Source organism: Oreochromis niloticus, linkage group LG6, assembly GCF_001858045.2.
Source record: "Oreochromis niloticus isolate F11D_XX linkage group LG6, O_niloticus_UMD_NMBU, whole genome shotgun sequence".
NCBI classification, from domain to species: domain Eukaryota; kingdom Metazoa; phylum Chordata; class Actinopteri; order Cichliformes; family Cichlidae; genus Oreochromis; species Oreochromis niloticus.
In genome coordinates, this window is record NC_031971.2 from 11,004,604 (window position 1) to 11,028,739 (window position 24,136).

The following is a 24,136-nucleotide window of genomic DNA, read 5'->3' on the forward strand; positions in this document are numbered from 1 at the left end:
TGGTGAGGCTGGGAACTTTTCTTAAATTTGGTCAGCTGATATGGAATGAGTTAAACTGAGTCTGTGTTTTATTTATGTGGATAAGTGTGCGATTTCTCAGAATATTTATTGCATTGTTATCACTGACAATAAGAGAAAATATTCAGTGACCACCAGTTCTCTGGCTGAAACTACCGTGAGGATGTCAAAGCTCAAAGGAGAATGATCAGACTGATTCAAGCTGCAACAGTAATTAAAATAACCACAAATTACAACCAAGGTATGCAGAAGAGCATCCCTGAACCTTGAAGCAGGCGGGCTACAGCAGCAGAAGACCACACTGAGTGCCAGTCCTGCCAGCTAAGAGCAGGAACTGAGACTACAGTCCAAACAAGCTTCCCAAAATTGGACAATAGAAGACTGGGAAAATGTTGCCAAGTTAAACGAGTCATAGCTTCTGCTAACTCATCCCAGGCTCACCCACCGAGCCAAACCGGCACCCTGGCTGGTGGAGCTTTTGAGAGAAACCCTCTGTCAAATTCGGCCTGTAGTCTAATTGCCATATTAAATACAGAAAACAAACAATCTCTGTTTCTTAAAAATGTCTGTATTCCATCAACATGGATTTTAAAATATCAAGGATATAGTGCATGATCTTATTTTTAACATTAATTAGTATTTGGCATGCAGGTTACAAAGGCACTCAAATTTATACAGATGAGCTACAAGTGGTGGTAAATAAAAACATGAATAGAAAACATGGATACAAGAAAAACGACACAACAAACTGTCAAACTCTTGGCAACCCACAGGAAGTCTGTGGTGTACATTTTTTAGACATAGTAATCATCTTTTCTGCAGCTGTGAGGAATGGAAGGAAGAAAAACACAATTTACTGCAATATTTTCAAACACGGTTAACAACAAAAATTCATCAATAGATTAAGTGTTAGATGTCAAGCCTGGCCTGCTGTTTTGGTCTACCAAGCTGTCTGGTTGGCCCAATGCGTCTTCCAGCATGTGTGCGCTGATGCTGCCGAAGGCCCTGACGATAAATGAAGCTCTTCCCACAATCCCCGCACTCGTAGGGTCTCTCTCCGGTATGAAGTCTGTGGTGCACCTTTAATTCCTCTGCTCTGGAGTAGCCTTTCCCACAAATGCTACAAATGAACGGTCTGTCTTTAATGTGGGTCTGGTAATGTGCTGTTAGGTAAGAGTTAATCCGAAATGTCTTCCCACAAATGGAACATGCAAATGGTCTCTCCCCGGAGTGCTGCATTTCATGCAGCTTGAGGGAGGAAGCGGTATGGAATCCTTTGCCGCACTGAGAGCAGAGGAACGGTTTCTCCCCGGTATGGATGCGCTGATGGATTTGAATGTAGCTCTCGTTAATGAACCTCTTGCCACAGTCGGGACAGGAGTAGGGCTTCTCCTTGATGTGGGTCTTCATGTGTTCTTCCAGCTTTTCTTTTTCACTAAACTGAATGCCACAGCGGCGGCAGAAGAGAAGAGGTGGTGCGCCGGGCTTGACGGGGCCCGATTCAGAGGCTGTCTGAGTGTGTGAAGAGATGTGGTGTGCTTGCAAAGCTGAATGACTGTCACAGTCTTTTCCACATTCCAGGCAACGGAGGGATGATCGAATCCTGGACTCGCCAGGCAGGGATTTTAAATATTCAGAGAGTTCTGACGCTATGGGATTGACCTCATCATCAAAATCCACAGCACCCTTACGACCTACAGAGAAGTGGAAGATTCAAACCATGTTTTACTCTTTTGCTTTGAGGTATAACAACCTCTGCAGTTCACAGAAGTCTAGGCTTACCTCACTTTCACATTGGGGTAAAAGTGCAAATAACTCAGGTCATAGGTACAGGTAAGAGATCAAACCTTAAACTGGTTAATTATTAAATACTAATCATTACAATTTTCCTAGTTAATGACCAAGACAAATCTATCAGCAGTATACATGGCAAATCCTGCTCTGAAAAACTATAAATGATGCATTTTCAGCTCCAAGATAAAATGCATTTGGAGCAAATAAAACACAGTGCCAATGTTTAAAGTAGTGAAAGACGCCACCATTGCATTCCAACAGTGCAATGCAATGCTTCTGGCTTGTCAAGTATTATATTTGCATTGTTAGCAACTCTCACCTAAGTGGACTTTGTAGTGCGTTTTGAGATTTCCCTTCTGGTTAAAACCACGACCACAGATGGAGCAGCAGTACGGTTTCTCTCCTGTGTGAATCAGCTCATGCCGCTCTAGTTTGTAGGCATGTGGGAATTCTTTGCCACACACTGAGCAGTGGTACTCTATTTTTTCTTTGGGTTTCTTCAGGAGCTCAGGAGGTATTTCGATTGGTACACAGATCATCTTTCTGCCAGGGCGCTTCTTGCCTATGCAGATGGAAAACAAGAAGAAATTACAAAGTTAGGCTGCAATTTAAAGGTCAAACATGACTTCTAGATTACAAACTGAAGTCTTCTTCAAAAAGATCTGTTCAAAGTCAAACCAATCCTACACATCTGTCACCTACAGGAATGAAAAATAGAAGCAGCAACATTTTGGCCCGAAGATATTTATATACAGATCTCATTACCCGAATGCATATATAGAAAGAGTAGCTGCACATTTTTTATTTAGAAATGGACTCTAAAGGCCTGTTTCTGTTGCATGTTGAAGACATGTTCAGATAATATTCTGTCTTTAAACGCTTCTAAACAGTTTACACTGAAGTTGTCATGAGAAAAGCGTTTATATTACATTAAGCCACTTTGTTTGATACATCTGTTCAATTGCTCCTTAATGCAAATATCTAATCAGCCAATCACATGGCAACAACTCAATGCATTCAAGCATGTAGACATCAGAATGGGGAAGAATGGTCATTTAAGTGATTTTGAATGTGGCATGGTTGCTGGTGCCAGACAGGGTGTTCTGAGTATTTCACAAGCTCCTGATCGACTGGGATTTTCCCAGAGAACCATGTCAAGGGTTTACAGAGGACGGCCAGTAAGCAGTAACCTGCTTAGCATAAGGATGACAGCTAAAGACACTTTGTGTGTTTTCTTGGTGAGAGCGCAACAATAACACAGGATAAAGTACAACACTAAGTATAACTGGTTTGGGTATGTTCACAATTGAAATATATACAGCATTTGTACAAACCCAATTCTAAAACAAATGGTGTGGAAATAAAAATTGAATGCAATGATTTTCAATTCCCATAAGCCCATATTATATTGTCAACAGAACATAGAAAACATATCAAATGTCTCAAACGGAGGAAATGTATCATTTCAAGAAACATATTTCTTGAAATGATACAGTGGGAAACAGGGCTGTGTTTCCCGCTGTGTATCATTCTCTCTTCTTTTAACAGTGTCTGGGAGCATGTGGGACCTGAGGTGACCAGTTACTGGACTTTTGGGAATACTGTCCCAATCTTGTCTCTACTAATGAAGCCATGGTGTTGTAATAGATGCAGTATACAGTTTAGTACTGTCTTGGTGAAATATGCAAGGCCTTCCCTCAAAACGATTTCTGGATGGGGGCGTATGTTGCTCTAAAGCCTGTTTATACCTTTCTGCACTGATGGTGCCCTTCCAGATGCGCAAACTGACAATTCAACAGGTACTAATGCACCCACATAGCGTCACAGCAGGCTTTAAAACCGAGCGCTGATAACAAGCTGCCTGGTCCCTTTCCCTTAGTCCAAAGGACGTGGCATCTATATTTTCCAAAACAACTTCACATTTCAATTTGCCTGACCACAGAAAAATTTTCCACTTTTCCTCAGTCTTTTTTTAAATGAGCACTGACCCAGAAAAGCTTTTCTGGGTTTTCAGAAAACACAATTTTAGTATCTTTTAGCAGCTGAACACCGTGCTGGTTATTCACTGATTAGGTCATTTAATTATTTCTTACCTGGTGAACAAGCCATGTTCTCTCCTTCTGCTTCACCAGATGTTTTGGTATCTTTCCTTCGTCTATACGGTCGCTTTGCTGTTGAAAAAATAAGGTAATAGATTTTAAGAATCACAGCATATAAGCAAATATCTGAAGTTTGGATATAATATTCAAGAGTCAGGCTTATTTTTTTTTTTCTTACCAGCAGCACGGCGGGCAGTTTTTGAGTTTAATTCTTCCGGTTCTGCCACCACATGCAAATTTCTCTTTCTTCGGGTACGCTGTGATACTTTAAGATAAAGAAAAAGAGTAATTATGACCAAAAAGAAGCAAACGTAACTTCAGAGTAGTTAACATACGTTAAGCTGCAGTAGAAAACACAAGAATCACTCACTGACCTCCTGCATCTGTCTCTGAGTCTTCAGCGGGCAACAGTGGAGTTTGAGAAATCTTTCTTCTGCCTCTTCGTTTTGCTTTCGGATGAAGAAAAAAGAGGAAAAGAAAGCTATTACACTGATGGTCTCCTTCCATCTCTTCTGAATGTGCCACGAGTGCTGCCTTTTTACTTCATGTCACTCACCAGCATTTGCAGGAACATCTAGCTCTGTGTCTGAGTTCTCCACATACACTACTGGAACCTTTTTATTTCTTCTTGGTCTCTTTTCTGCTAACAAGTGCAAAACAAAATATCCTCAGGACCAAATCTGATGATTATTTAACAGTTTTTTGGTTTTCCTTCACTTGTGTTTACCACAGTATGAGGGGGAGGCAGCATTCATCTTTGCCCCTGTTGTTTTTTCCTCTGCGTCCTCCCTTTCTTCATCTTCGCCCACAGAAACAACCTCCATGATGAGCGTTGGGCTGCTGCTGTCTCTCTGGCTTTGGCCTCGCAGCTGAGACTCCTGCATGAAGACAGTCTGTGATCACAATCATTAAAAAACATCAGAAACACACCTCTAAAATCTGACCTGACAGTCCATTTTTAAACTAACTGTATGTACAGCATCCCAACTATTCAGTGGCAGTAGGTTTGTGTAGGGCAGGAGGCAAAGAGTGGTGCTGCAGATGCAAATGAGCAATTTTGATTTGATTTACGATACCAACAGTCGACACTAAGAGACTAAGCACTAACGTGGTGACTGAGATGCAATAATTACCCAATTTTAGACATTAAACTGATAAACTGTGTTAAAATGAATTACCTTGCTAGGCGGAGGACCTGCTGTGCAATCAGAGCCTCGGTCAGAGCTGCCTGCTGTAAAAATCAAAACAGTTGGCTTAGGTTAAAGAAAAACTGACAGTCTGCAATCCAGACAAAGGAGGAATGTCAATGTAATGATAAACTAAGTGCAAATTATGAGTGCTGTGAGTATCTGGGAAAGACCATAAACGCATTTCTTCTGTTATTTAAGATATTCTTTAGCCAATAAGCTTTCAAATTCACATGAGAAACAGAAACAAGGAAGGACCCTTGTGTAAACAAATGAGTATTGTTTGCAGAAGTCGTGGGTTTTCAGTAAAACTGCGGTGCTGATAACTCACCAGAATCCCATTCAACCACTTCTCCATCAGAGTTGATTAATCCTCCAATCTCTTCATCTTGTTCCTCTTCTTCTTCCTCGCCCACCTCCTCCTCCTCCTCTCCAGCATGCAGTCTTACAGTCAAATGTAGAGTTTGGTCGTTTAAGTTTTCAGATGCCATCTTGAGCCCGCGTGACTTCGGGTGCTTACGCTTAGGAGAATTCTAAAAACAGAAAACAGAGCTAAAAGGAATTCACGACGTCAGAGCACATCTGTCGAAAGGAAGTCAAGAAGCTACTGAATGACAAAGTTATCTGCAGGTTCTGGACAATGAAACATTTTTGTCATGTTTACTCGTTACACCACTACTGGTGGATTTCAACTAAAACAATCAAGACTGAAGTGCAGACCTACAGCTTTAATTCAGGGGGTTTAAACCAAAGCATTGCATTAACCATGTAGAAATTATAGCCATCCAATTTTACACATCGTTTCCCATTTTCAGAGGCTAAGAGGTCCATTATGTTCTTGTTCCATGACAAATTAGGCAGATAAAGTATCTGGAGTTGGTTATAATCAGGGTGCGCATTCGCTGTCAAAATAAAAGACGCGCGTTTGCGTTCGTAAGATTTTCTGGAGGAGGACAGACATTTGTTTAGAACACTTAAAGATGTCGAAGAAGCAAGCTCCTTTAAGCAATTACTTTGGTGTTCCTCCACCTCCAAAGAAATGTCAGAGGGAGTCCGAACCGCAAAAGAAGCGCGTATTCTCGGAAAAGTGGTTGCAGGAGGTGAGCTGGCTTCAAACAAATGATGAACGCACAGAGATGTGGTGCAGAATATGCCGTGAAAATCCCACTCTAGCGGACAAAAACAGTGCCTTTTATATGTACGCAAACACACGTTGCAACTTCTTATTGGTGCGCGTCTTTTATTTTGACAGCGAATGCGCACCTGCGGACCACTTATGTGCACCCCTGGTTATAATTGTTGAATTTGTATTTGCTACCCTTTTATTTGAATCCAAAAAGGAAAAGAAATAGTGGTGATGGCCGGCGCTATGCCTCAGCCTCCTGGTAGATGCATTAATGAAATGTTGTAGATGATGACAGAATCCTTTCCTTGGTTAAGACAAACAACTTCTGCCTTCATGAATGCAGTGCAGAGGGTTTACAGAAAGGTGCAAACCACTGGTTACACTCAAGAACAGGAAGACCAAATCAGACTTTGCCAGAAAACATCAAAATGAGTCTCCACAGTTCAGAAAAAGACGAATGCTTTGAGTGAATCTTAGCTCAACTTGTACCAGAATGATGGGAAGAGAAAAGTATGGAGTAGAGAAACAGCTTATGATCTGAAGCATACCACATCATCTATCAAACAATGATGATGGTGGAGACAATATTATGGCATTAGCCAGTGTAAGCAGGTGATTACTGATCATGTGACCGCTGATAGAAGGGGCAGGATGAACTGTGACGTGTGCAGGGCTACACTGTCCGCTCAGATTCACCCATATGCTGCAAAACTGACTGGACAGTGCTTTACGGTGTAAATCATTAATACTCAAAAGCAAACTGCAAAAGCAACCCAAATGTTTCTCAATGGAAATAAATGAGACATTCCTCAATGACCAGATTGAAAACAAAGAGACCCACAAACAACAAACACCTGTAGGTGTCTGCAGTTAAGGCCGAGCAGAGCATGTCAAGGAGGAAACACAGCATTTGGTGATGTCCGTGGCTGCCAGACTTCAGGCAGTCATGACTGCAAAGAATTGTTATCCAAGTATTAAAAGCAACCATTAAATTTAGGATTATGTTAGTTTGTCAAATTATTTTAAGCCTGCATTTCTTAAAGTTAAAGACATAATTTTGTTAAACTTCTTGAATTAAAGCTAAAGCTCTGCACTTCAATCACATGCTGAATGCTTTATTTCAAATCCAAAGGCAAAACTGCAAAGAATGTGTCACTGTCCAAAGACACCGGACCTCACTGGACCGACCGAAACAAAGGGCCTCACACAAAAACAACTTCCTATTCTCATCCTCTGCCCTAACGCATGTGACATTTCAAATTGGAGCCACCAAACATTCAACTGCAAAAACGCCAAGATTAATGAAGCCTCTTAGAGAGTAGCTCCATATTCGTGGAAAGTCATCATTAGTATTTTGAACCCAAATGGCCAGATTTCTGAGTGTGTTACGTCAGCGTGAGCTGGGTTTTGGAATAAAAAGGAAGTTGTTCTCAGCATTTACACAGACAGTGCAGTGACAATACTGCATGTAAGAAGTGGGAGTCAATTTCCCAACGTGCAAAATATAGCAAGGAGAATATAAGCGCACAGATTTTCCAGCATTACCACTAATTTAAATATAACAAAAAGCATGTGTTTTTTATACAACTAACCACACTTATCACCGCTGTTTTCTCTCGTTCACTAAATCTGACCCAAAAAATCCAATCTTAGTTTCAAAAGGTTTACTAAACTGTAAAAAGAAGTCTCACACTGGGGAACTTCCAAGTCATGCAGTCAAAACTTAGCACAAACAAACATTTTGTTCCTAAATTTTAAGGGAAAAAAACAACAAAATCTCAAAAATAGTGGGAAACTCAAAACCACTTTGTCTTTATACAGCTTCCAACAGAGCAGCGCTACACAGTAACATAAAGAAGCAATCACTTACAGAGTTAAATAATGGGCACAAGAGAATTAAAACACTGAGGATTTTTCCAGTAACACAGCACAGCTGGACCACTTTTGGTAAGGGAAAATTAAAAGCTACATTCAAGTCAGTCTTAAAACAACATTTCATTCCTCTTGTATGCGCCACACAAAAACATCCCTTCCCAAAGTGTTTATAATGTAAGCAATGTTACAAAGTCCTCGTCTTATCATCGTCCCTCCACTGCAAATGTAAAATAGCAATTCCTGTTAAAAGGGAGTTTTTACTCCTGACTGTCACCGTGTGATCGTGTCTAGTGGATTGTCAGATCTAAACCTGATTTGAGACGACACAGCACAAGGACTGATTCTGTACTCATATTCAAAAACAACAGAATGTGATCTTTTAATGGGCAGCATGAACACGAGGGATGAGTTTTAATGGTCACATGAGTTTTAAGACCTGATCTTTAAGAACAAACATGTACACCTTCCTGCATGAGGCCGACTGGGACACTATAAATGCATTCACAAATAACACATAAGATTTACTAAAGTAGATGACTTAAAAAAAAAGGAAAAAAAAAAAGAAGAAAACTTTATGTGTTGATCATTTCATAATATCTACAAAATCTAAAACAACATACAGTTGGGCAAGGTGCTGATGTTTTGGTCTGCTGTAGCTCTTCTTCTGTGTGTAAAGATGCTCTCCGGTCTTGGTCCCAGCGCTCCTGATGGGATTTCACGTTCCTTTTGTGACCGGGGGTCATGTCCCGTCCTGGACAGGAGAGGGGTTTCTCTCCTGTGTTATTGCACTGATGTACAGTCACGTTTCCTGATGCCTTCCCACATTTGCAGGAAATCTGCGGTTTCTCATCAGAGCTCACGAGCTTGTGTCTCTGCAGACTCTCTGTGGCAGGGCCAGGCTTCTCAAACCGTTTCTCCGCTGCACATCCTCTCTGGGGTTTCTTTACGCCATATGAAGCAGAGCTCTCCACGCCACTCGCTTTCTGGTGGGAAAGGCAGGCGTCTACAGAAGCGTCCTCTTTTTCTCTCTCTGAGCTGAGGCTCTCATCTGCGTTTAATATATGAAAATAAAAAGTAAAAAATCATGAACGAGCAACGATGTGTGTATCATCTAGTGAAGAGAAGCTATAATTCAAGGTTCTCCACTCACTATTCTCACTCACAGTCCAGCCATCCTCTTCCTCTTTGATGATTACTCGGATCTCTGGAATCTCACAAGTGTAGTCGGGGCTTGCTGGAGCTTTTTTGGGGGAAGACTGGTCACTGCAGTTTTCATTCAGACTCGGTGATAAAGGATCTTGAAGTTCAGGATCCTGTTAAGATATCAAACAGAGGAAAAACAGGTCATCTACTCTACAACAGCTCAAGTTTCACACAAGAAAAGAGCTGCTATTTAAAGCCATCAGAAGCTACTGTTTATTTTTATATTATAATAACTTAATAATTTTGAATACTTTTACTTGACATAATACAGTAGTTAAACATCCATTTTGCTCAATTATAAAACAGGTAAACAGATTATACTTTCATCAATAAAGTGCAACTTATACATTTTGTAAAAGGCTCTTCAATACAGACATTAGAAGAGAGAGCGATGGCACTCAAACAAACCTAGATTAAAAAGTCAGCGAGCATTTTGAGCAGCTTTTATTAAATTTCATAGTTGACTTTATATCTGCAATTTTTATGGCTAACTGACCACTGAAATTAGGTTAAGTTAATTTAATTTAGGTAATGCTTCAAAATATCTGCCCAAATAGATACCCAGAAGCATCTGAAGATGACTGTAATGTAAGTGATATTGCATTTTGTCAAGCAATTACAAAATGTGGCATTACATCCTAGACTCAAGATTTCAGGTTAAACAAGTAAAACTACTTAGATTAATGACGGCAAGAATAAAAAAAATCATACCACTCTTACAACGTGGGTGCATCTAATTTTGATACGCCTTAAACATCTGATATAATATTGTCTAGAGATCGACGGATTTTTAAGACCAATACAGAAGCCGATATTTGGTGCTTTTAAAAATCTAATATAAAAGCTGTTTTTTCTGTCAGACAGATGAAACACAGAGATTATATGTTGGGATTTGTTATTTATGAGTCCTTACTAACATAACCATCTTGTTTTATTGTTATAACAAGTCGTGGATAACTCGATCTGCTTGGATCAGCTGGCTGCCGTTCCAAACACATGGACGTTTCAGAGTGCCCCCTGGTGGACAAATTATGCAACATCAACAGTAACAACACAACTGAAATATGTCTCTTCTTTAACTTGTATACTTCTCGTTAAGTGCCAATACTGATATACTGGTACTAATGCTGTGTAATGTAAACATTATATAATTGTGCATTAATTATATAATCTAAAGAAACAATGTACCTGAGCCACAGGCTGTAACTGTACACATCAAGAAAAGGAAATCACCTCAAACATAAACTCTAACAGTTCACTTTTTGTTTCTTGAACACAGATGATGTGTACACAGCCTCGATATGACAATGTTAGAGTACATTTAGCAGATATATTATGAAACATGTTAAAACTGGCCTAAAATCAACCAACCAACGACACAACCATCAGTGGATCCCACTTAACTAGTTACCTTACTAATTTAACGTTTATATGTCTTTAACAACCATACCAACCAACAAAATGTGAAGAAATTTATTAAATATGCATTAAAAATGACCAAATAAACTCGAGCATTAACTTGAATTGATTTGTATCCCAGCCTAAAACGTTTAACTGACCCGTTTAACTGGACGTATGAACGACTTCAAGAATTTGCTGTTGCAATTTCAGCGAAATCCCCCCACCAACCTTAAATACTGTATGCTCCAAATATTACCTTTTTTTCCCTTCTCAATTCATTTAGGCTGGTGAGGCTAACAAGTGGATTGCACACACATAATTCCAGACAACCCGGACCAACTCACATAGATGTAATGTGGTCGGTATTATTCCACCCTGATAAAATTATAACCTTTCCTACCATAAAGCATTCCTGCAGGAAAATGTTAAACTTTTGTTTTAACTGCTGCAGAATATTTTCTAACACAGTCTGAAACGTGGTCAAAAATTAACCTGGAATTATTGTGATATAGTTATGCATTAGTGTCCGGGAAAACAAAAACGCTTTCTCAAGTTTCTAAATTCACAAAAGTAAAAATATTTCTCTTGTACAACTGTAAAATGAAAACAATCCATTTCAAGAGATTTAGATTTAGTTTAATAGTTTAGTAGCAAGTTCTGTGCAGACCTTTCTCTGACTCCGATTTAATCTTAGTGTCAGCAACCTGAACAGCCTTTCAAAATAAACTTGTTTTGTCTCGTTTGCTTGCGTTATCCCCTGCAGGAAAATAAATGCTAATATATTCTTGACTCACTCGGACGCTGAATAAATGCCTCCACGTCTCCATCAGTCAGTCGCAGTGTATAAGTCATTGTACTATCTTAATGAATGCAGCTCTGCCTTGTTTAATAACAATTACCGTTTGCTAACAAGCTAGCTTTAAAGCTATGACATAATTGGTTCTGTGCATGAACGTAAGAAGGTTAGCATCAAGTCCACACCAGTGCACTTTCAACTAATACGGTGTCCCTGACTTATGAGGATAACCTGTTTACGACGTGCATTTACCTAACTGGTTAACTACAGCAGCTACAGCAAACTGCAGCCAGCTGCACAGTAACAGCCTGAAAGCAGCTACGCTGTCACGTTACCTCAAACATAGTGCGAGGTCGGAGCCGACTGTGAAGGATGTCATAGGAGAAACAGGACGAGCTACACACGGGCTTAAGTTCAAGCGTTATTCCGGATGGGAGCAGCTGTCATGAACTAATCGTGCACTCTGTGCTAGCTAAACTGTGTTGCGCCACCACTTTTTTCCTTTTTTTTTTTTTAAACAGCGGTTCTTCTTCTACTCCGCCTCCTCCTCTTCTTCTTCGACGCTCAAATTGCTGCTGCTGAATTACTGCCTCCCCGTGATTACAAGGTGTGCATCTCTACAGACAGATGACAAAGATTAAATATCCATTTTCTGCCCTCCACTTTTTCAGACATCTTTCCTATTCTCATTCTTCTTCCGGCTGCTCCCTTTAGGGGTCGCCACAGCGGATCATCTGCCTCCATCTCACCCTATCCCCAGCATCCTCCTCTGTCACACCGACCCCAACCCTTCACTACATCCTTCTTTTTTTTCCTCCTGCCTGCAGCTCCATCTTCAGCATCCACAATCCCTCCTGTGCACATGTCCAAACCTTGCCATCCTTGCGTCTCTAGCTTTGTCCCCAAACCGCTCAGCCTGAGCTGTCCCTCTGATGTCTAATCCTGCCTATCCTCATCACTCAGTGACACTTCATGCACCTTCCACTCTGCCACCACCAGCTTCACCTACTGCCTTTTTGTCAATGTCTCCAAACCATATATCATAGCAGGTCTCATTACCATCTTAAAAACCTTCCTTTTCACTCTTTCACTTCTACACCTGCTTCCTACTCACTATAGATCACAATGTTGTCTGTACACATCACAGTCTATGGAAACTCCTGCCTGATCTCATCTATCAACCTGTCCATCACCATAAGCAGTCACACTGAAAGTGAAATAGCTATATGCAAATATGCATATTTGCTACCTTCCTGATCATTTATTACTATTATTTCCTGCTGCACACTTGCAGACTGAAATGTAGCCTGTTGAAATATGTGAGATAAAACCCTTTCCCTGGTTCACTGACTTGAACCATATTTCTGAGTGTTTCCAAAAGCTTTCCTACTTGACAATAATATTTTATGACCCCCAATTCCCCAAAAAGCTGGGATGCTGGGTCAAATGTAAATAAAAACAGAACGCAAAGGTGTGAGAAATCCTATACAACCATATCTTCTTCACCAGAGAACATTGAAAACATTAGCATTTCATTTTTAATCTGATAGCAGATTTTGGGAATGTTGGTGCAAAAACACATTTATGCCTCTCAAACTACTATCTTTTGTATTTTTTGTAGATTTGACTAAAGAAATTGCAACAAATGATGTGTTTTTCGTTACTTTTTGTTTTTTGCAGTTGCAATTCTTCAGCATCTAGCTAGCCCTACAGAAGACGAGGAGCATAAAGGGAGTGACTTTTTTTAAGTGTCAGGTCATTTCAAATGCAGTGTTTCTATCAGGTCAATAAACATCAGCAAACACACAAACTGTTTGTGTGCAGTGTGTTGCTAGCTAAAGGTCCAGCTGCTGTATTTCACAGGGTATTTCACTCAGAGATAGAGAAAGATAAGAGAGATGGGACAGGAGGAAGAGAAGTTAGATTTAAAGGTAGGGAAATTAAAAACTTACATGTAAGTCCTCGTGTGTCTAAACCACTTACTGGGTCTGTACATGTGACAATATGCTGCAAAACAAACTGAGGCAGACTAACTGGCTACATGAAAATCTTCTACAGGTTAGTGCAGGATAAACAGGTTAGTTTTTTGTACTGTGATGGGTTTAACATAAAGAACAGTGTGTGTGACTGATGCACAGTGGTCGTAGTTTCATGGTCAGAGTTAAGTTGCATCAAGTGTAGCAGAGTATCATTGATATGAATTTTAACTGATGATGCTGAGATCCGCTGAGATCTGCTGACATCTGGTTGAATTCAGTTGTGTATATCTACAAAGAGCAGCAGATCAGCTGGTCACAGCCTGTACAATAAGAAAATCTACTTGAGCTCTCAATAGAAATGATTTTGATTTGTGATTTTTTTCCCCACACTGAGTCATTACATCCCATTTTAGGGTCCCTCCACCTGCTGAATCCCACTTTAACTCCTGACTGTACACATTTTCCTGTTTAGAGGCAAAACCACCCTGTACAATGTAGACAAATGAAAATAGAGCTGTATTTTTTATTTTCTTTCTTTTTCTTCAGACCCAAGCAGAGTATAATTAGAATTAAAATAAAGTTAGACTAGAGTTTGTATTCCTATCAACTGGTATTATTTTTTATCATTATGCTAATAAAGTACTTCAACTTTTTTCCGGGAGTAGCTGGAGTAAACTTAAGCATCCATTATTGAAAATGTCTCAGATCTCAAACAAAGTCAAATAGTATTCACATCAGCTCGGAAGCTAAAATGAAATAAGACAAATTTTGATGAGAAAAAACTATGGGACAGGAAAAAAAGAATATTCACGAGAGATTAAATTGCCTAAAAAATAAACATGCATTTGCTTCCACACATGATCACAATGTAGAAATAAAACTCTCACAATTGATGACTGAAGTAAAAGCGCAAAAAGGAAGTAGTTACTGACTACTACTCAAAGTAGCAAGTAAAGGCTGTGACTAATTTGAAGTACTTTACACGCTGATTATGTTCGAGTTATAAACCTTATTCGCTGTCTGATTATATTCACTATTATTCATATTAATCTGCAAAGTACCAGTGTTTCCAGGGAATAGAAGCACATCTATTTCCGGTTATTGTAGTAAAGCAGAAGAGTGAAAGCAGCAGAAAATGAACTGATTACACCGTGTCAGATACTTTCTGCCACTCTGCCATCAGGATGGCGATTTAGGATAAAGAAGGATAACTCACTGTAAACCCGACAGGGTCTCTGTAAGAAACTAGTGTGTATTTTAATGTTATAATGTGATGCTGAGGAATAATAAAAAGGAGCCTCAGGATCTGAGTTGCGCTGAACTGACGCGGGTGTTAAAAATGCCACACGGCTGCTGGATTGCGCTCTGACTCTACCCAGGAGGAGGACACCGGACCTCTTCCTCTTATAGGTGAGAGCGTGACCGGTGACGACATTGTGAGGTAGGCGGGTGGCAGGTAGGCATTCAGGCGCGTGCGTGGTTGTGGTTGCGTGCATGTGGGGGTTTCCACTGCAGGAGGAGGCTGTGAGAGAGCAGAACTGCTTGAGAACTACTACTGTGTGTGTGGATACGTTGAGTTCTGCCCGCGAAACGAGCCTGCAAGCTAGTTATTAGCCGGATAGTCATGCCACCCTGCAGTCGGTCACCTGTCAGAGACCAGTCCTGAGGCGAGTAACAACTGTAGGTTAGCCAACTGAACCACACCAGTTAGCAGTTAGTAACTTAGCAAGCAGCGCGTACTGTTGAGCTAGGTTAGGCTTACTAGCATGTAACCCTTGAAGCTAATGATAGCACAGTTTGGTACTAATAACGGTAGTTAACCCATGTTTACAGATCAGCAGTAACCGATGTGCAACTAGCTCATAGCTAGCCACTAGCTAGCTAATTAGAGAGTGAAGCTAACGTCTAGGGCAGTTAAACTGTACCTGCGTGCTGTCACAGTAAGCTGTCTGCTTTGTGTATGTATTCAGACTTGGAAATGATTCACTGTTTGTTATTTGAGAATCAAATAAGTTGCACTGTTTGACCGAGCCCTGTCACGAGCCCCTGTTTGTATACGGAAATCAAGTGAATTTTAAGTACTTGTCATATTTAGCTGCCTGTAAGTCAGAAGTCGTGCTTTAATTGATTGCTGACATCCTATCCCAAGTACCATAGTTTTGAATTAATTTCAATCATAGTTCCTCAGCCACAACTAATTATGGTTATGATGTTTGCTTTTAAATGCTTGCAGTATTACTTTAGATTTCAGATGTGTGGTGATATATTTATTTTTAGCCATTTGCCGAGTTTTCAAGTTCGCTTTTTTTTGCCAGAGTTTAAAAACGTGATATGGCAATGAGACGAAATCTGTCAAATCCAGTGAAAATGCCAACTACTTTCTGTTTTCAGTTTGTACAGTGTTTTGAGTTTCGAGATGTCCTCTCAGAGAAACAGATTCTTGTTTATAAAATATTTGTTTACTGAGCAAAAACATAACTGGTCGCTTTAGCCCTTAAATCAAGCAGGAGCAAAGCACAGGGCCTTCCAGTTATGCAGTTTTGAAATGTTAAAAGAACTATTGTTGGCAAATATATTTGGATTGTAGTGCCGAGGATAGGCTTGGTGGAAGCACTGCTATCGTTTTTTCTTTTTTCTTTTTTTTTTAAAGTAAACATTTTTCTATGTGAAGCATTTAGAGCATGGGTCTGAAACTTAAATGAGCTGTGGGTCACTGCTGCCACTGTCATCTCATTGGAGGGCCACTTTAGTGCTCAAGTAGTACGAACAAGAAAACACCAACACCTATTTCCAAAAAAGTAGTGTTTAATGCAGACATAAGTGTACACATCACTGTTTGACTGCTTGTGAAAATTGTTTTCTTTACAATTAACTCTCTGACTGAACTAACACAGCCAATCCAACATGTTTGTACTCTCTGCTCATATTGCCTTCATATTAAATAATTTTTTTGCTTTTGAAAGAACTTATTTTAACATTGCACTCAACAACTTAATCCTCCCTAACAAAAAAACGTAACTTCAAGGGCACAATATATTTCTTCACATCAATATATAGGCCCCTGGGCCATGAGTTCGAGACCCCTGATTTACAGCTTGCACCCAAATCCTACTTAAAACCTAAAATGTTACAGTTTCTGATTTAAGGCTTATTAACCTTGTGTCTCCTTCAGACTTTGATATGTCGCAGCAGATGAAGTGGAATTCAGCAAATGACAGTGTGGAGGAATTAATGGATGAGTCTTCTCTCTTATCCGAGTCTTCCGACCCTCCTCAGTTAAAGTCTTCAGCGAGCGGCATCTCAGAAAATGAATTTTCTTGTCACTGTTGCTATGACATCTTGGTCAACCCTACTACCCTGACCTGCGGTCATAACTTCTGTCGACACTGTCTCGCTCTATGGTGGGAGTCCTCGCAGAAGAATGAGTGCCCAGAGTGCCGGGAGAAGTGGGAAGGCTTTCCTAAAATCAACATACTGCTGAGGTATGCTTCTCATAGCTGTGCCATATCAGTGGGTTAATGTTTGATATTCTGGCTGCTTTATTAACATCTCACAGAGACTTGCTGGCAAGTTCTACTAAGCTTGCTTAGTTAGCTTTATTAAGAAATGGAAAGTTTGGATGACCAGTAATGATATATGTGTGCAGTTGCACCAGAAGCAGACATTCATTTTTGTTTCAGCATAACCTCTTATTGAAGAGCAAAGCACTATATAAGATTGGGAAGAAACTAGCTGATATGTCATTGAATAAATCCTAAAAATAAATTGAGTACATTAAGCCCAAAGTTTGATGCTTATTCTTAGTGGTAGAAGATCAGATCCCCATTTCAGTTCTGGGACAAGACTCTAATCTCTTTAGGATTATGTGTCATGAAAAAAAAAGAAAAAAAAAGCTTGGTAATGTTTTCACCACAACAAACTTCACATTTGAGGTGAACACTTTTACAATAATATCTGTAATTTGTTTCACTTTCACTCTCCCTCAGCCTGCAGTCACATGACCTGTCTTTTGTTCTACTGAAAGACACGAGAGCAAATGTTAGACACAAATATTATTGACATGAGAGGAACCAGGAACTAATGATCTGTGGTAATGACGTGCGGTTTATAAGAAATGCATGACAACTGATTGACATACTGATGGTTCAACCTAAGATGTGGAAATGTTCTCACTCAGATGGAGCTGAAAACAGAGACCTACTGGCAAGATTGAAGATGAAAACAAAAAGGTTCAGAGGGTGGTTAAGGGTTTACATTGTTGAACCACAATGCGGAGCATAATTTGATATATATGTAAATTATCAAGTATTTATCAGATTGCCCACAAATTTTGCTGTGTCAAGATGGTTTATCTTCATGTGCTCCTCGGAGATAAGTTAGCCCTACTTAGTTTGATATATATGTCAGACTAAAATAATCATATATAATCATCTTCTTTTTAGGGATGCAACTGACAAACTTTTTGGTGAGGTCTTACAGCGGAGGAAAGCGGAAATCCAGGCAAACCCCAAAATCTCCCGGAGCTTGTTGGCTTTCCAGAGGTACTTTGATTCTCACATATGAGTTGTTTTGGTGTAAAGTCCATTAAGAATGTCAATTAAAAACAAGTCTAGCCATTTAGCAACTAACATTTCACACCATGGACAGTCTAACATTGCATACGTGTTGAAAAGCTGGGATTTCCAAAGACTGTGTTCAGCGTCACCTTCCTGTAATCAGAGGAAAGCTGCAAACAAACGTGAAGCATTTGATTCACTAATCCTTTTTGCTGACATCACAGCCTGCTTCGAAGACAGCACCTACAAGCTGGTGCACTCCAGAGGCTCAAAGATAAGCAGCCCTGAGAGTAACTGTAAATGCAAGTCCAAGAAGTACCAATTCTGAATAATTTGTTCATTTACAAAGCTGACATGGCCTGATGGTGCCAAAAAATCCAAATAAACACTGCCAAGCAAATCCTACAGGGAAGATGATACGTCTGGAGGTGTAGACAGTGACCTGGTCTTAATCATGCTCACTGGGAGATCTGACTGGTTTAAATTCAGCTTTCCACAAGCCCAAAGAGCTAACCCTGAGATGCACACTAGCCACAGCTGGCTATGGAGCAGACTCACTAGCTCAGTCATGAGTTGTCTGCTGGGTCTTTACCAGATACAGTGATTTCATTCCTCCATCCTTCAGTATGATGCTGACTGACCCAAAGGAAGCTCATACAACAGGAGGTTTAGCCATGGATGATCCATCAGTCTGCTCCTCACGCCTTCGTTTCTTCACTAAGTTCCAGATGCTGCAGTTTCATGTATTATGCTTTGCAAAGAGATCTATTAACCCTGCAATGAATGAGACTCATGACTGGAATGTTTTGGGAATGAGTTTTCAGTGCTGTAGATTTTCCACAGAGAACAAATTTGCCCTGATGGTTATCACACTGCACACAGTGATGTCATACTTATCCACATAATCAGGCTGTGGGTCAGATTGTGTAATGTCACAAAAGGAGTGAGTGCTGCTTCAGCACACAAACCAATCATAGAAGATGGCTGTGAGCTGGGAAAAATGCTTATGTGGAAAAAGAGCTTCCATTAGTCTGTACTCCTTGCGGTTACCCTGTACTTGAAACAAAGCATAGCACACACACCATTGTTTGGCACTGACTTTAAGTAGCTTTAAACTCAATACTGACCCTTTGCCATACTGATCTTATCTTTGCCAACTTGCCTAACGTTTCACTTGTATTTATTCGCACATACTTCATTTATTTTGCGTTTTTAATGAAACTGGGCCAGCTTTACAAAGCCCATCCTTCATGTTTGTCTTCCTCATCTTAGATATGGTGACAACTTGGGTAGAGCCAAGACAACCCAGCACAAAGGAGCAGGCTTCTTCTTCTCTGGAGTCCTAACTGCACTCACATGTGTGGCTGTAAGTACACACAAGCAGGTTAGAAATGCCTCCTTGCTCTTAAACGTTACCATTGACAAAGCTTCTGGATTTGCTTGCAACGGCAATGATGAGTTGCCCTTTTTATTAGGATTTGTGCTGATTTCATAAACGGTATGTGAAAGGTAGACATGGCTCCTCGGTTTGAAAATGCCTTGTGTCTTAATTATACTTTCCTTGTCCATGTGTCTCCTAGTACCCTAAGTGACTAGCAGAGGGCATGTCCTCCTCAGTCTCAGTTGCTAGTGCCAAGTTACTTTGAATCTCTAAGTCATGGACCTCTTTAGAATCAAAACATTCCTACATTCCTACATTCCTAACCCTACATGTGGCAACACCTGTGATTTTTAGTTTGTTGTCTTTTAACCAAAGCATCAGAATTGTGTAATATTGGGGCACTTGGGAACAACGTCCCGCTGTGTCTTGCCACGTGGCTGAAATGTATGTCTGTGAGTGTGTACGGTGCAGGGAATAAGTAAACAGATTACAACATAGTTCTGTTTTTGACCTCAGTTCATGGTTATGATTATTGGGTCGTCTTAGGTGAACTAAGTGTTGTCATTTCTGCAAAGCCTCAGTTTATTTTGGATGCTTTGGGCAATCTGTTGTGGAAATATATACTGGGCCAACTCAGCTGCAGGTTCAAGTTAAACAAATGTAGTGACATCTAGTGATGTTGGATTATTATTGCAAGGTGAGGTAATGGTTAAACTATTCAGACCAGGGTTTCTGTGTATGTTTGTAGGTGATGGTGTTGGTGTATCACTGGAGCAGTGGTCCAGTGGACCAGCATGACCTGCTGATCACTAAGCCCGTGTCTCACTGGACACCTGAAGAGGTTGTATCCTGGCTCGAAAACCTGGGTCCCTGGGCCCAGCTGTACAAAGAACCCTTCCAGCAGGAGAACGTCAATGGAAGGTGAATTATTATTTTTATTTCTTTTACAGAAATTTATTCATTAATGTTTTTAAAATCAATATGATAATTTCTCTGGTTCAGGCTCCTGTTGATGCTGGGGGAAGAAGAGTTGTTGAAATCGCCTTACAGCATTGAAAATCTGGCTCACAGACGGGTTATTCTGGCTGAACTAGAAAGAGTTAAAGCTCTTGGGGTCAAACCTCCCCAGAACCTCTGGGAATACAAGGTGACCACACTTCTGCGTCAGAATGGCGTAATGTAGTTTGCTTCACATGCTGATGCTCAGTATTATTAACATCTTTACAAGTTGCACATTGTGTTTTGCTGGTAAAGCAGCACATCTGCGTTTCCACAGTTAAATAACGGTCTCTTTACTGTTTCTGTCACACTCTGTCAGGCGGCTAATGCGGGGAAGTCTCTGTTCTTGCTGTATGCACTGAAGCGCTCCCCTCGTCTCACAATCTTTTACTTGTATTTGTTTGACTACTCTGAGACCTTCCTGCCCTTCCTGCACACTTGTTGTCCAGCCGTCACAGACAGCGATCAACCAGTGGAGAGCAGTTTTGTCAGCTCACAGGTACAATGCAGACAAGCTTCCCACTGAAATGACACAAATAATAAATTGTAATGCACTGTAAGGAGCTGAAAATGAAAACACTGGGGACCTTTTATTTGTAAATTACATGCTGTGATTGCTTCTGGTAATTAGATGAAGACAGCGCTGTGAGCATGAAGCTGTTTAGACTTCTGTAAACTTTGCTCTATGTAGAATACATATGAATATTCAGGTTACATGTCTTGTTTTGTTCCCCCCCCCCCTTTTTTTTTCTTCTGTTTTTTAAAACTTATTAACTTAGGTGGATCCCAGCTGGCAACAATGGGCAGAGTTTCTTGTGAAGTACTGCCTGCTTCCATACCAGCTGATCGCAGAGTTTGCTTGGGACTGGTTGGCCGTTCACTACTGGACATCCCGTTTCATCATTGTTAACGCCATGCTGCTGTCTGTCCTTGAAGGTTGCGCCCTATGGAGGCTGTGGATGAGAGCCAGGATCAGGTAAATGCAGTGGGAGGATGGGTGATTTTGTTTTTATTATCCAAACACTGAAATACATTTAAAACTTTCTCAATCCAGATGAGAGTTCTGCACAGTTTAATAAATACTCTCTAATAAAAATCTAGTTATTAATACAGTTATGGTCATTGGGTGCGTGTGTTATGGCAAAAAGGAAGATCAGATTGTACTTTTGTTATACTAAATTTGAGAAGGAAGTGATGGTCAAAATAAAACACGTGTATACTGTGGTCACGTGGCACATGGCATACTTTGGTCATTACAAGGCCAGTACAGAGAGAAACTCAGCAGCTCCAAAAGTCAATTTTTAATCCTAAAATGCTGGTTAAGTGTAAATATTATCTATCTGAAAGACATGCAGTACGTCCTGCTGAAGGAAAATAGGACCTGCTTAAACATGACTTGCAATTCTGTGCAAACCATTGTATTAATGTCATGTTTTCTGCATTGTATGCACAGACGGTACAAAAGATGGATGTAGTGACTGTGACATCACCTATTGGTTAATGAAAACTAATGGAGCACAGACTTCTATGCAACTGCAAGTCTTTTTGTAGCCAGAGTTGCCCCCTGCTGGCTGTTAGAAAGATTTATGGCACTTCTGCCGTGGCTTTACATTTCAGACCTAGAGACTATGTCCATGTTTTATACTGTCTGTTGTGTATTACCTGGAACTGGATTTAGCGTCTCCTGTACAAGATTTGGGTTGATAGCTGTTGAGTAGTGGTTGTAGTGGTTTTATAACACTTGTTTCCTCCCTCTCTTTGTAGGACTCTTCCACAAATGATGTGGAGCCACTTGTGGAAAATGCTAACTCAGGGATTTGCATTTGCCCTCCTTTGGCCCTTTGTCCCACAGTTTGTGTGCAACTGCCTCTTCTACTGGGCACTCTACTTCAGTCCCATCATTAATATCGACCTGGTGGTGCAGCAGTTAATGCACCCTGAAACAGTAGCATTGTGACAGACGGCACTGGATGAGGAGGTGCCCAATTGATGTGGGACAATTTGCAGCAAATAAGTTGATGAGAAGTGTTTATTTTTAGCAGTAAACGCATTGAAGACTGGCTTTATCTACTGTTGGGGAATTTGTCTTGGTTCTTGATTTGTCTCTCTGCCGGATGGTTGCCGTGTTGAACAATAGAGGCACCAGACTACTGCAGGAGAAACAAAACCAATGAGGTGAGAAACAAGTAATAGTGTCTGACTTGGGTTGATCACTGCAGTGATCTTTTTGCATCCACAGTGCATTCACAAACCACGATGCCTAAACGGTCCAGGGTGGTAAGCGGAATGATAAGACGTGTTTCAACACTCACTGGAGTAAAGATTGGACTCGCGACGCGGTGCTGAAAGCTTTGTAGCCCTGGCATAGCTGTAGTCCAATAGAACATGCGTTTTTATGCTTATACAGAGTAAGTGAAGTTGGAACAAAACAAATAAGGATACATGTTTTTACATCTGTTATCAAATATCATTCTGGCATGTAATCTACTTTTAGAAAAATAACCTCAGGCTGCTTCAGGATTATCCATCCAGAATCTGAAGCAGTATTTATAACTCTGCATAAATTCTGATGCATTTCTTACATTTTCACTGTGATTGTGATCTCGGTGATCTACAGAGCTGTGTGAGAAGTCATTCTGTGATGTTTGGTAACATGACTGAGAAGTGTCAAGTGAGGTTTGTAGTTCAGCAGTCTGTTTGGCCTCTCAGGCTTTAGCGCCCTTCCAAGTGCAAACAGAGACAGTCTGGCGGAACAAATGTTCTATGAAGTTTGTTCCGGCGGTTCCAGCATTTGCCTTCACAAGATTTGTGATGCTTAGATTTGAAATTTTTAATATTGTGTTTTTTAAAATTTATTTAGGTAATGCATATAACTTCTCCTTTTTTTAAAATATTATATATTTTTTGTTTTTATTTGCTCACACTGCTGAGAAATATTGTTGCCCTTCTTAAAAATTGTTCAAGTAATTCACAGTATATGTTTCCATTTCATGGGTGGACCAAGCTAATCAGAAATTAGTGGGTTTTTTTTTTTTTTTTTTTTTTTTTTTTTAATATGTTCATTTGCACTGAAAAATCTTACACTGTGATGATGATGATGATTATCATTATTATTATTTGTGCTCTTTTGTTCTTGAATGATACTTTACAAAATAAAGATTTATATTAAATCTGAAGGAGTATTCATAGCCACATATAAATGACTTTCTAAATTCTGATTCATTCTGATAAAGGAGCCTCAACCAACTGCTGAGTGCATAAAACAACATTTTTTTTTAAAGGCTCCTGATTTAAAATCCTTTGCTAACGTAGGAAATATTTTAATAATGTGAGATACAGGTTTATGATTTTCATGAGACATAAGTTAATCAAATTTATCTAAAAATCCTTGAAATATTTATCATCACAGGAACAGAATATATCAAAGTAAAGAAATTAACTTTTCAAAAATAAATATATATATTTGATGTTTTCAAGTTCAGTGCTTTTTTTTCATTTATTTATTTATTTATTTTTTAGTCATCAGAGTTCTCATACAGATACAGACTGTATAAACAATCAGCTATCAAAAGTCAGTGAGTAAAAGCTAATAACTAATGCCATAAATTGCCATTAACATTAGGGGTATAACTGAATTTACAGTACTGTGCAAAAGTTTTGATCCACTCATGTCTTTATTTTGCTTTCAAGGCACCTTCTTGTAATTTTTAAAGGAACCCTAA

General features: G+C 39.9%; 2 protein-coding genes across 9 annotated transcripts; one reads left to right on the forward strand and one right to left on the reverse strand.

The window, feature by feature from the left end:
• Positions 1 to 568: 568 nt before the first annotated feature.
• Positions 569 to 12,445, reverse strand: LOC100690414 (endothelial zinc finger protein induced by tumor necrosis factor alpha). Of its 5 annotated transcripts, none has more exons than XM_013265182.3 (12): positions 11,835 to 12,445; positions 9,263 to 9,412; positions 8,720 to 9,147; positions 5,430 to 5,631; positions 5,090 to 5,142; positions 4,639 to 4,804; positions 4,468 to 4,554; positions 4,286 to 4,360; positions 4,090 to 4,176; positions 3,906 to 3,983; positions 2,132 to 2,374; positions 569 to 1,712 (listed from the first exon to the last, which is right to left on the reverse strand). In XM_013265182.3, exons 3-12 carry the CDS (start codon positions 8,840 to 8,842, stop codon positions 928 to 930), a joined length of 1,899 nt encoding a protein of 632 aa, XP_013120636.1. In that variant the 5' UTR covers positions 8,843 to 9,147; positions 9,263 to 9,412; positions 11,835 to 12,445; the 3' UTR covers positions 569 to 927. The 5 variants fall into 5 exon arrangements, with proteins under 5 accessions (XP_013120636.1, XP_013120635.1, XP_013120634.1 ...); XM_013265181.3 differs by having other exon boundaries at positions 9,250 to 9,412; positions 11,835 to 12,245; XM_013265180.3 differs by lacking the exon at positions 11,835 to 12,445 and adding an exon at positions 11,498 to 11,825 and having other exon boundaries at positions 4,639 to 4,789; positions 9,250 to 9,412.
• A 2,307-nt stretch (positions 12,446 to 14,752) lies between these two features.
• LOC100696309 (bifunctional apoptosis regulator) lies at positions 14,753 to 23,429 on the forward strand. 4 transcript variants are annotated; one of them, XM_005461687.4, is made up of 9 exons: positions 14,753 to 14,888; positions 16,651 to 16,960; positions 17,921 to 18,019; positions 19,307 to 19,400; positions 20,164 to 20,336; positions 20,418 to 20,562; positions 20,734 to 20,913; positions 21,194 to 21,390; positions 22,179 to 23,429. In XM_005461687.4, the coding sequence occupies exons 2-9, from the start codon at positions 16,659 to 16,661 to the stop codon at positions 22,369 to 22,371; spliced, it is 1,383 nt and encodes a 460-aa protein (XP_005461744.1). In that variant the 5' UTR covers positions 14,753 to 14,888; positions 16,651 to 16,658; the 3' UTR covers positions 22,372 to 23,429. The 4 variants fall into 4 exon arrangements, with proteins under 4 accessions (XP_005461744.1, XP_005461742.1, XP_005461741.1 ...); XM_005461685.2 differs by lacking the exon at positions 14,753 to 14,888 and adding an exon at positions 14,920 to 15,158; XM_005461684.2 differs by lacking the exon at positions 14,753 to 14,888 and adding an exon at positions 14,921 to 15,145.
• The last annotated feature ends 707 nt before the right edge of the window (positions 23,430 to 24,136 follow it).